The sequence below is a fragment of the Muscardinus avellanarius genome, assembly GCF_963383645.1.
Source record: "Muscardinus avellanarius genome assembly, chromosome: 15".
Classification (NCBI taxonomy): Eukaryota; Metazoa; Chordata; class Mammalia; order Rodentia; family Gliridae; genus Muscardinus; species Muscardinus avellanarius.
In genome coordinates this window covers 6,283,987-6,296,119 of record NC_137801.1, presented here as the reverse complement: position 1 = coordinate 6,296,119, position 12,133 = coordinate 6,283,987, and the positions used below count along the sequence as shown (strand labels likewise).

Genomic DNA, 12,133 nt, shown 5'->3' with positions numbered 1-12,133 from the left:
TGTATTTGGGGCCTTAAAACCCTTCAACTCCAGTTCGGCCACTTCCTGCCTCTGCACAAGGGCACCATCTCCCCATGCCCTCCGCTCCAGGCAGCACTCAGCGTGCGGCCGTTTCTCTGACTTGGCGGTGAACCATGATGACTTGACTTGGCACTGAATAGTTCTGCTCTGCCAAATGACTTTACCCAAAGGGTCAGTGTGGAAGCCTGCACCGGGGGTTCTTGAGTCACACTTCCATGTATAGGGACCTTTTACCTCCAAGCTACACCCCCGGCCCTATTTTTATTCTTTATTTTGAATCAGGGTCTCACTGAGTTGCAAAGGGCCTCACTATGTAGCTGAGGCTGGCCACAAACCGCGATCCTCCTGTCTCAGCCTCCCGAATGCTGGGATGACAAGCGTGCGCCACTACGCCCAGCTTACACCTCCACATTTTAAAGAAACAGTCACATGCCACTGGGCAGAAACTAGCTCCAGCATTGTGAATTTAGAAAAGAACAGGCCTGCCCAGGACTCGCTCTCAGAACCCTCGTGGGTGCGCCTCTCTCTGGCTCTCTTTATAAGAACCGCTGTGTCAACACACAATGAGAAACACGACCAAAAGATCTTACCTGAAACGCATGTGTGTCACATAATCTATTTTAATATGCTCAGTTTGTGAGAAAATCAGAAGGTAGAAAAGACAACGCTTTGGGATCTAGGAAGTTTTTCTTTTCTTTTTAATTTGAGCCCGTGCTGCTTGATCGCAGCGTTCAACGGGAAAAACCAAGGTTTCAAGAGAGACCGCCTCTGCTCACCTGGGCGGCTCCTTGCTGTGGGGTGGGAGGCACACAAGACGTCACACCCCGCCGCTCCATGAAGGATGTTCTCAGCCAGGCTTTCAGCACTAGAAGCCTGTGGACGCCTGAAGCAGCCTTCAGGTGCTGGAAACTTCCAGTGAGGAAGGAAGTGACAGATCGTGGGGCTGCTGTCTAATAGATGGACCACTCCCTGCAGCTCCTCGTGTTTACACGGATTACACCTACAGTGAAAAGCTCAGTTTCTCAGCTGCGCTGGCCCCTTTTCAAATGCTCACAGCCACATGTAGCTTGTGGTTTACCACAGCGAGATACACACCGTTTCCATCAGGGCCAAGTTCTATTGGACACCAGGGCTTTCAACAAATGCCTTTAAATATTTATAATCAGTTTCGTTGGGGGTGTGACTTGCAAATAATAAAGCTGCATACATTTTAAGTGTAAAACATGTTAAGTTGTGACATATGCATATAACTTATAAAACCATCACCAAGATCTATCGCTCCCAAAGCCCCTCATCCCTAGCTCTGGTCCCCCGGTAACCAATGGCCCTGCTCTTGCTGTCCTGCAAGAGTTTGCCTTTTTACAAGTGTGTCGAGATGGAATCATCACTCAGCATGTCCTGCTTTATGCCTGGCTTCTTCTCTCACGGTGGTTTTGAGGCTGAGCATAACTTTGAGATCCATTCGTGTTTTATGTATCAATGGTCCATTCCTTTTTTCACTGAGGAGGACGATTTCATCATATGGAGATACCCCAATGTGTTCATCCAGACACCCGCCGGTGGACTTCTGCGTTACTTCCAGGTTGCGCACTACTACAGACAGAACGCGCGGTGGTGTACGGTCGTGTGTGGGGCGGGGACTCCTGCAAGTGTTGGTCAGGGCAGCCTTTGGAGGCCCTGGTGGGAGGACATCCTTGGCAGAGGGACGCTCCACGGGCCCGAGGCAGGACCGCGCCTGGCAGGCTCCAAGAATACTTATCTGAATTAATGGGCACTCAGGCAGAAACATTTTTGGAGAAGCAGAAGGTACCAGGAGAAATGGCCTGAAGAGATCATCCCATGGCACAGAGCTGTTTCATGCAACCCTCATGACGACGCTGGGGCGTAGGGCTGCCCTCTCCCACTAGAGATCCGAAGACAAACGCAGGGTTAAGCTATCCACTCTGTCCCCAGGTCACACAAATGGGCAAAAACAGAGTTAGGCCAAGAACTGTGAAGCTGGAGCTCGCGGACACGGGTGAAAACATGCGTTCCCCAGGACAAAAGCTGACAGCTCAGGCCCGCGAGCCGCGACGCCTGTGTCCCCTCGGGGTCCCTCACACCTACAGCAGCTGCGGCGGCTGCAGCAGGGGACTGCAAAGGAAAACTGTCTGGGCCACTCTGGCTTGTGGTTGACAGACTTCCCCTGGGCGGCATATCGACCAGTGCTGCCTTAGTCTACAGCGCGCACACACACACGTGTGCAAACACACACACACAGCCCTGCCTACGCCCTCGCAGGGGCCCTCGGAACAGATGCGCCAGCCCTGTCTCGCTGGCAGCAGAGCAGCTCTGAGAGTTTAATTAAAAAGGACAGGGGGAAGCCCAGGCCGATCTTGACGGTTTAACACAAACTGAAGATCAAAACCAAGTGGCTGCCAAAAACACACTGGCAACTTTCACGCCAGAAAGAGGCGGGAAGTGGCCGACCCAGCTCCGGCTCTTTATACTCTGCTCCGACAGTCAGTTGGCTTTGATCTTTCAGGTTCTGAGAGGAGAGAAAACAGCGACCCTCTGCCCCCCTCTCCACTAGAACAAAGGATCAACTGCTCTTATCAGTCAGCCCCCTGCTGCAGACCCACTGAGGGCCGGTTTGGAGAAGCCAGGGCTCAGACGACCCATGGCATCTTCTACACCCACAGGACACTAGTGCTCAGTAAGCCTTAGTAAGCCTCAAGATGAAGCATCTTTGCATCTGAATTTCCCTAAGGACAAGGCTCAGAAGCACTTGATCAGGACTGGCCCTGAGGGCAGGGGTTCACAAAGTATGGCTTTGTGACCAGCAAGGTCACTATTACTAGGGAATGTTCTAGGAATGCGAATTCCTGGCTCCTAACCCAGACCTGAGGAATCAGAAACTCTAGAGGTGGGAATTAACAGGTGTGGACTTCCAAACCATTAGGTGATGGAGAAACCACATTCTGCAGTTTCAGTGGAAGGCCTGTGATACTGGGTTTCTAGCAAGTTGCAGGGGCTGCTGGTCCAGGACCACACTTTAAGAGTCTCTGCTTGGAGCAAGGCTTCTCAGGCTTTACTTGTCTACACCTCACCTGGAAGGCCATCCAGTGGGCCCTGGGCAGTGTGCATTTCTAAGAAGTCCCAGGAGACTCTAGCACTGCTCTTGTTTGGGTACAAGGCCACAACCCCCAGGAGAGCCAACCAAACTATACTGGTCAAGTTCTGTGGAGACTGGCGCCTGAGATTCACAGGTATTGATGGGGACTGCTAAATTTTACACTTTAAGCAATGATTAATAAGCAGTTGAGCCGGGCGCGGTGGTGCACGCTCGTAATCCCAGCGCTTGGGAGGCGGAGACAGGAGGATAGCGCACGTTCGAAGCCACCCTTGTTGGCTTGAGACCCTGTTTCCAAATAAAATATAAAAAAATAAAAAAATAGGTCTGGGAGTGTAACCCGGAGGAAGAAGGGTTCCATCCCCAGTACCATTAAAAAAAAAAAAAAAAAAAAAAAAAGGGCAGTCAAAAATTCTTCAAATAAAAGGAGGCAGGGCAGGGCTGGGGTGTAGCTCAGTGGTAGAGGGCTGCACCCAAAGAAGCTAGGACCTTGAATTTATCTCTGCCCATCTGCTGACAGCTCCCTGCATGGAGGCAGGGGTTGACTGCAGGTTGAGTACATCGCCCGCAGGAGACAAAGGCACACGGTCTTCACAGCTTGCAAGCCCCCCTCTTCTGTACACCAACCTCTTCAGCTACCAGCTTTTCCCCTGGGCCTCAAAATCTAGAAACCCTAGAAATCCTGGGCACTCAAATCTTCGTGCTTTGAAGGCTTCTCCCTAGGACAGCAAACGTTCTCTCCACAGCACCACTTCCAGGTTTCTCCTCCTGCTGCTGTGACTTGCTTCTGCCTTCACAGAAAGTCAGGGCAGTTCCCCACGGCCACCCTACCAATGAAGCCCCCGGGGCAGCTCCGTTGCAGGGCACTAACCCCCTCCCTCGCACACACCCGCCACTCCAGCCTTTCTACACATCGACTCTAGGGTCCAGCACAGAATTTTTGAAAAAGAGGCTGAGGTCTTCCAAATCCAGGCAGTTGTCCTTTGAATAACCAGCAACCGAGAAAGCACACAATAAAAATAAAAGTGAACCTAATCCTTTCTGATAACCGGCTTCTACCAGCATGGCCTACATACAGAGAGTAAGAGGAGAGGCTGAGGTCTCACCATTCCCCTTTAAGGGCACGCCTCCCAATAACCCAACCTCCTTCCATCAGACCCCACCCAACAGTACCATAGGCCGAGGGGCCAAGCCTTTAACACATGAGCCTTTAGGGACACTCCAGAGTCCCACTATAATGACGAATGGGCTTTAAGTAAGCACACCTTACTCAAACCACTGGCCTCCCAAGTCGCACACACATCCAACAAGCCATATCATCTCGTCTTCCAGCTCAGTGCACTGTGGGGCAAGAAATATTGGAGGCAAGCACCGGCAGCCATAAAAACACAACTAACCGAAAAAAAGAAACCAAACGGTCAAAAGCACATGTATAAAGTCCAATTGTCTGGGGCGAATCTAGGGGCAGACACTCCCAAATACCACAAGCCGTCAGGGAGGGGGCTGTCTAGATTTTAGCACAGGCCATGAGTTTATACCTAAAGCAACGACCAAGTCTTCTTCCCTATGAGGTAAAATTGTCATCAGTGGCCTCGTTCACTAAGAAAGATGGTTAAGACGTGTTACTCATGGGGCATTTGCAATAACAGAGGTTAAAAGGAAAGAGAGGCTATGGAAGTCTTGAGGTGAGCACTTCTGGTGGGGAGAGCTCTTCAAATAAGGGGGCTGGCTTTATTAACATAAAGGCGAGCTCATATGTAACCTAGGAGCAGTGGGGCTGCAGCAAGGGTCAAAGTGCAGCCAGGTGAGACGTAGCACCTCCCTGCCGAATGAGAGCGCCCACACGGGCAGGTCACACACTCAAGCCACCAGCCACTGCTCATCCTGCTAAGCCTGCCAGCTTCCTCTACGCTGTGGCTAGAAAGCCTCCAACATGTGTCCCTAAAGAAAAGATGATTTAGCCGGGCGTGGTGGCACACGCTTGTCATCCCAGCATTTGGGAGACTAAGACGGGAGGATCATGATTCGAGGACAGCCTCAGCTACTTAGTGAGGCCCTTTGCAACTCAGTGAGACCCTGTTTCAAAATAAAGAATAAAAAATAGGGCTAGAGGTGTAGCTTGGAGGTAGAATGCCATCTCCAGTACTGAAAAAAAAAGGGGGGGATGATTTGGCATGTGTTACTTGGTGGGATGCTCGGGTTCCTCTCAGTGAGAGTGGGCTCAAATTCCCAGTCCAGGTCCACATCTGCCCACAGGCTGCAGGTCATGGTGGCCAGGTGACGCCATCCAGCTCCAACCAACCCTGAGGATCATGTGAAGCAGGTTCCACAGACTCAGTCCCTCTCTCTTTCATTACCCAGTCTCTGAAGTCAGAGACCACTTATCTGTAATTAGCCTTTCAGAAATCAGTCTCACATGGCAGCCTATTATTAAAAAGCCACTTCTCAGCACACACACACACAAAAGGGCCCTTGGAAAATCTCTTCAGTATTTTTTTTTTTTAAACGGTAGTGGAGAAACCCAGGGGGCATTCTACCTCTGAGCTACAAGCCAGCCCTATGTTTGATTCTTTATTTTGAAACAGGGTCTCACTAAGTTGCAGAGGGCCTCACTAAGTAGCTGAGGCTGTCCGCAAACCGCGATCCTCCTGTCTCAGCCTCCCGAATGCTGGGATTGCAAGCGTGCGCCACCACGCCCGGCTCTCTTCGGTCTTCTTACATCTATTTGGGAAGGGAAAAGAACCTGAGGACCCGGCTGACTTTATGGCCTGCTCAGTGTCACCCACGCTGTTTCTGGAGCTGCTTGGTTTCTTCCTTTATCCTGCCTGACTACAAAGAAAATTCCTGGGCTTTCTGAAGGTGAGCATCTCTTCCAGTGGGGAAAAGTAAAAATCTCACTATACTGAGCCTGCCTTTTTCTGGAGATGATCCAACTGCCTTAGAAACATCCTTTCAGGACTCAAAGCAGGCAGGTAGTAATTATTATTCTTTCTGGACGGGAGATGGAATTGTGATTCTTAGCCATAAAGAACTGAAATGTTTCAAGTGCCTGAGGGAAAGCAAATCAAAGGGCTTTGAAAATATGAAATACAGGACAGATGTGACCAAAAACGGGAGCAAGGATGGTATACAAAAATAGCGGAAAAGGAGAATTCTCCTGTAATCAGCTCAGCCGCAGCCCAGCTTCTCAGAAACTGCCACTCGCAGCCCTGGTCGGCAGCTTCCACGCCGCGTAGCCGCCGAGTGCTCATTTTGACTCTTAATGCGAGATTTTTCTCTCACTTTGATCTTTTATGGGAAACAAATCCTAACTCCACTCAGTAAAAGCCAAAACCTAGGTAATACACATGTCCTTCCAGCTACCAGGGCCAGGATGTAACCAGTTCGTGGGTCTTAACACTACCACTCGCCTAGGTGCTGGGACGCAACCTAGAAACCCTCCCCGCTTACTCCTTCCCCTGGGTGCTGGCCCTGTGAGGCGGCGCCTCAACCTGGTAAGTCAAGAAACCATGCCCCCAGGCTGCCTCCTGCAGCCAGCTAGCACCTCTCCACTCTGCACCTCCCCAGACTCTGCCTTCTCTTTCATCTTTTTCTTCCCCAAAAATTGGTAGGAGGTCTTGGTTCCTCTGAGTGTCAGTGTAGATGTGAGTCCTGCCGCTGACCGCCGGCCCTCGTAGGTGAATCCCACCGCTGACCGCCGGCCCTCATAGGTTCCTTAAGCCGTGAGCAGGATGAACACTAAGTGCAGAGCGTCTCAGTGGCCGGCGTGCAACACCACGGTGCTCCCCACCGTGGCTACAGGACGCGTCACACCATGGAAAGCCCCGCAGCGACCTGGACTCGCAGAGGCTTTAGCAGAACTGCGAGTGGCAAAGCTGCAGGGCGGTGAAGCCACAGGCTGGTCACCACATCTAGGCCCTGCCCTGCTTTCTGCTTTTGCAGAAAATATGGTTTAACTGGCAGCTGCTCACAGGGACATCTAAGTACAGGTAGTTTACTCTGGACCCTACGGTGTGGAATGCGGGAGGGTGGCCCTTCTAAACCAGGGGTACACACACAAAAGTGGCCACGGACTTGGCCTCCCCAGAGAAAGAGCAGCTCTTTATACCACCCAGGGCTTCGGCTGCACAATCTGTAAAAGTGGGGATAACATTGACTCACCTCCTGAGATCACTATAGGATCAAATAAGCTAAAGTGTAAAAGCATCGGCGGGTTGTATTCTGCACGCACAACCGGCTCGGTGTTATCTCTATTTTACAGGAGAGGAAGTCCCGGGAGAGCCATCGGCTGAGCAAAGATTTTAAAAGCTAGGCTGCGCGTGGCGGCGCACGCTGGTTAATCCCAGTACTTGGGAGGCTGAGACAGGAGGAGCACAGGTTTGCAGCCAGCCTCGGCTGGCTTCATGGGGTTCTTCGCAAATGAGCGAGGCCCTGTTTCAAAATAAAGAATAAAAAAATAGGGCTGCAGGTGTAGTGTGGAGGCAGAATGCCCCTGGGTTCCATCCCCAGTACTGATGGATGGATGGATGGATGGATGGATGGATGGATGGATGGATGAAAGAATAGATAAGATTTCTAGGGAGTGGGGCAGGCTGCTTTGTACGCTCCTGCAGAGCAGCCCCGCTGGATGCCCTCTGCCATCCCCTAGGGACCCCCGCAGTCCCAGCTCCCTGGGGAACCCCGCAGGCCCATCCCCGGCCCATCGCCGCCCCCTCGCACTTTCCCTGCTGGTTTCATTTTCCATGTTTGGCCCAGTTCTCTCTGCTTCCTCCTCCTCGGCTTCCTTCCTCACTTCGCCAGAGCACATCCCTCAGGCGTTTAAACGATGCTCTGGAGGCTGGTCTGTCTGCTAACATCTTTAATTCTAGGCTTAGCGCTCAGCGGGCTGGGGCTGGGTCCAGGCGGAGCATTCTTCCCCAGATTTTAACGGCACTGCTCCAGTCTCGGAGTTTCCAGTGCTGCCGTTGAGAAGTCCAGTGCTGTTCTGATTCTGAACCCTGTGTGTTTTCTGGAAGCTTTTAAGGTCTTTGGCTACTGCACGCCAAGCTGCCTCGGGTGTGCGTCTTGCCCTTTTCCCCCTGAGCCCTGGGGAGCCCCTCCGTCTGGCTGCATCAGGGAGTCCCATCAGCATCTTCCTCTCTGTTCTCTTCCTGAAATGCCTGTTGGTTGGATGCTGAACCCTGGGGTTAATTCTGTGTTTCATCTTTAATTCTGTGTTTCATCTGTTTCCTACTTCATTTATTTTTTTTTCTTTTCTTCTTTTTCTTTGATCTATTTTCTGAGAGTTCTTCTCCAACCATTCTGGCAAGGTTTTAAGTTCCTTATAGCAATGACTTCCCTTCCCCACCTGCTCTGATGACCCCACCCCCGCTTACAGACAGCATCTCTGGGTTTCTGAGGATTGAAATGTGGTGTCTTTTTGTGAGTGTGTGTGTGGTACTGGGGGAGGAACTCAGAGGCATTCCACCTCCAAGCTACATCCCCAGCCCTATGTTTTTATTTTTTATTTTGAAACAGGGTCTCACTAAGTTGCCGAAGACCTCACTAAGTACCTGACCGCGATCCTCCAGTCTCAGCCTCCCAGGCAGGCACTGGGATTACAAGCGTGCGCCTCCACGCCTGGCAGATGCGGCGTCTTTAAGGCTTTCTTCTGCTCCTGGCGCTGCCGTTTCCTCCGAGTTCTTTTCTCCGCTGACTCGGGTGTCTCCCATTCTGGAGCTCTGGGGAGCCGGCTGGCCTTCTTCACGTGTAGAAGGGCTGAGAGATTAGGCAGCTTGCCGGCTCACCAGGAGACCCACCTGTGGAGCCACGCCACGGGGCCCGCGCGATTTCTCCTCCAGTTAACAAAAGAAAGAAAAAAGAAAAACCTCCGCTCTTTTCTGACTCGTGCAGCGGAACCCGGCGGGGTGAGGGCTCTGCTGCTCCTGCACAGGCTGCTGCCCTGTTCAGGACGGGGACAAAGGGCGATGGACCTGGTCAGACTCCCAAGACTTCAAATCCAAGTGAAAAACTTTAGCCACAGTGACAGCCTCTCATATTTACTATGTCCAAGGAACACAGTTGCCAGTGAAGACGGTGAGACGCCGAGCGGCTTCACAGTCCTGCTCCCTGCCCTTCCTAGACTGACAGACCACGCTCCCTTGGTCTCTGCCCTTCGCGGGTCAGACGTACAAACCCACCGCGGCGCCCAGTTCAAGGCGGCGAGCTGTTCTCACTTGTTACTAGCGTTAGAAGGCGCTGCTGGCCGGGCGTGGTGGCGCACGCTAATCCCCGCGCTTGGGAGGCTGAGACGGGAGGATCGCGCAGGTTCGAAGCCAGCCTCGGCTACTGAGTGAGGCTCTCAGCAACTTAGTGAGACCCTGTTTCCTAATAGAGTATAAAATAGGTCTGGGAGTATAGCCCGGAGGTAGAAGAGCCCCTGGGTTCCACCCCCAGTACTAAAAAAAAAAAAAAAGGCACCGCTGCTAATGGAGCATTACTGAGCTCCTGGCCTTCGGTGACCTCTAGACGCTGGGGAAGAAAAACAGGAAAGAGATGCTGGGGCGGTCCCCAGGGCCCGTCCACCTCGTGGAAGAAACCACCAGGCAGGGTCACGGTCGGCCCTCTCGCTGACCACTGCTTCTGAGTTCTGTTCCCACAGCGAGGACGCACACAGCTGCCAAGACAAGAAAGGCTTGGTTCACCCGCCGTGACCAGGCATCTGCCGCATGCGGCCCGTTCTCGCCCCGTATTTCCACTTGCTTAAAAAGTGAGACGTTTCTTTTCAGTCCTACTTGTTTAGGCTCTATATTTGGGAGCGTAAAAGGCCTTTAAATATTCATGGTAATTTCTGTGCATTGATTACAGGGTACCTTGCAGTGTAAGACAGGTTTGAAACATTTGTTAAATATTATCAGTTTGAATGCTTGCTATAATTAATTACAAGAAACAGAGATTATTGTGCAGTTTAGAAACTACTAAAAACTGAAGCCAGAGGCTCTTAAAAAGATGACTGTATATACCCATTCTGTCCTGCAGCTGTGCACCTTCAAAACGCCAAGCTCAATCGACCGTCTTGTTAAGAGTAAAAATCACAATTTTAAACTTCATTCCAAATTGACCCAATGTGTACAGAAAATACAGTTCTTCTGGGCTTCACAGGCGTGATGGAACACGTTCCTAGTCTACCAAACAGACCGTCATCGTCCTCTGCAGCGCCACCTTCCAGACCGAGGGTCTGCAGGCACGCTACACGCTGGCGGCGCACCCCGTCACACTTACCAGGTTTTTGAAAAGCGCCGTCAACTCCTTGGTGAACACAGAGAACTTGAGGAAGGCGCTCCCTAGATCCGGGTCGTCTCTGCACACACAGTTGCCACCGAACTTCTCCAGCGCCTGGGTGTACTGCTCCTCATTCTCCACGTGCGCTGCAACAGCAGAGAGAGGGGGGCTGCTGACGGAGGAGTGCTCCCGCCCGGTCCTCCCCGGTTCTTCCCGTCCTGAGCAAACCCGGACACAGTAGCAAGAAACACTGAGAGGAAGTCAAGTTGCGGACACAGAAATGACTCTACTATGTCGGCAGTGACCCACTGCATGGGGAGAGGTCCCCGAGGACAGCAAATGGGAGAAGAAGCCCTGCCAGGTACAACAGTCTGGGGTGCACAGGAGAGAGGGCATGGAGAACCCATGGTGCCCAGGATTCCTCCTCACCCACACCATCACAGAAGACCTCAGTCCACAGACTCGCCCCTCCTAAGCAGATGACCAGCTCCTCCCTAGACCTAAGCTTGGGATGCCCCAGGACGCCCCGCCGAGCCTCATACCACACCCACCCTTCCTTAACACAGGGACTGCCCTGGTCCCTGGAGCCCGGGCAGCAAAGGCCAGCGGCCCAGCACGAGTCCTCCACCTAGCGCCTCCCCTCCCCGGCTCTTACCCACTTGTCCTTCCAGGAAGCTATTAGGACGTGGCCCTGTGCCCCGGGGATCCGGCTTTGGCACCTCTAATATCCGTCCACTGACATGTTATATTAAAAACTGTCTGGTAAATGTGTTCCCCATACATTGGAAGTAGTTGGAGGAGAGGGACCAGGCTGCATTCATCCTCATGCCTGACTGTAAGACCACACACATGTGATTTGAACAACACAGCAAACTCCGTCATCTGTCTGAGAGCATCTTGCTGTCACTAGGGCCCGAGGCAGCACCTTAAAGAATGAAATCTCTGTCGGACATGGTGGTGCACGCTTGGAATCCCAGCATTTGGGAGGCTGAGACCGGAGGATCTCGGTTCGTGGTCAGCCTCAGCTACTTAGTGAGGCCCTGTGCAACTTAGTAAGATCCTGTTTCAAAATAAGGAATAGAAAATAGAGCAGAGGGTGTAGCTCGGAGGTCGAATGGCCCTGGGTTCCATCCCCAGATCTCTCCCCCCAAAATAAGGAAACCTTGCTGGTTGTGGTGACACACTCTTGTCATCCCAGTAATTGGGAGGCTGAGACAGGAGGATTGCAGGCTTGCGGCCAGCCTCAGCTACTTAGAGAGACACCCCGCAACTTAATGAGACCCTGTTTCACAGTAAAGAATAAAGCTGGGGTGCAGGTGGAGGTAGAATGCCCCTGGGTTAAATCCCAGGTACAACACCAACAATCGTAACTCTAGACTCTGGCTCATCGCTCAGTGGCTCCTGGTCCCTGTTGGACATTGACATCATTCTGCCTCTGAGCTATACCCCAACCCTATTTTTTTGGTCTTTTCTTTTTTCAAAAAATTCTTTCCCTTAAGAAAAGGAGCCGGGCTGGTGGCGCACGCTTGTAATCCCCGTCCTTTGGGAGGACGAGGCAGGAGGATCGCGCAGGTTTGAAGCCAGCCATGCTGGCTTAAGAGACCCTGTTTTCAAAAATAAAAAAGTATAAAATAGGTCTGGGAGTGTAGCCCGGAGGTAGAAGGGCTTCCAGGAACCCCAGTACTACCAAAAAAAAAAAAAAGAAAGGAAGAAAGAAAAGAAAAGGAACCTCATAAAAAT

At 51.9% G+C, this 12,133-nt stretch overlaps 1 protein-coding gene across 7 annotated transcripts in view; it reads right to left on the bottom strand.

The window, feature by feature from the left end:
* The window catches only part of ASAP2 (ArfGAP with SH3 domain, ankyrin repeat and PH domain 2), a gene marked incomplete at both ends in the record, with an annotated part of 154,747 nt that overhangs the window by 68,545 nt on the left and 74,069 nt on the right, over window positions 1-12,133 (bottom strand). For all 7 annotated transcript variants that reach the window (XM_080711569.1, XM_080711573.1, XM_080711570.1 and 4 more), the window contains one exon: window positions 10,394-10,539. In XM_080711569.1, the coding sequence (XP_080567695.1) occupies window positions 10,394-10,539 (146 nt within the window). The remainder of the gene's footprint in view (window positions 1-10,393; window positions 10,540-12,133) is intronic.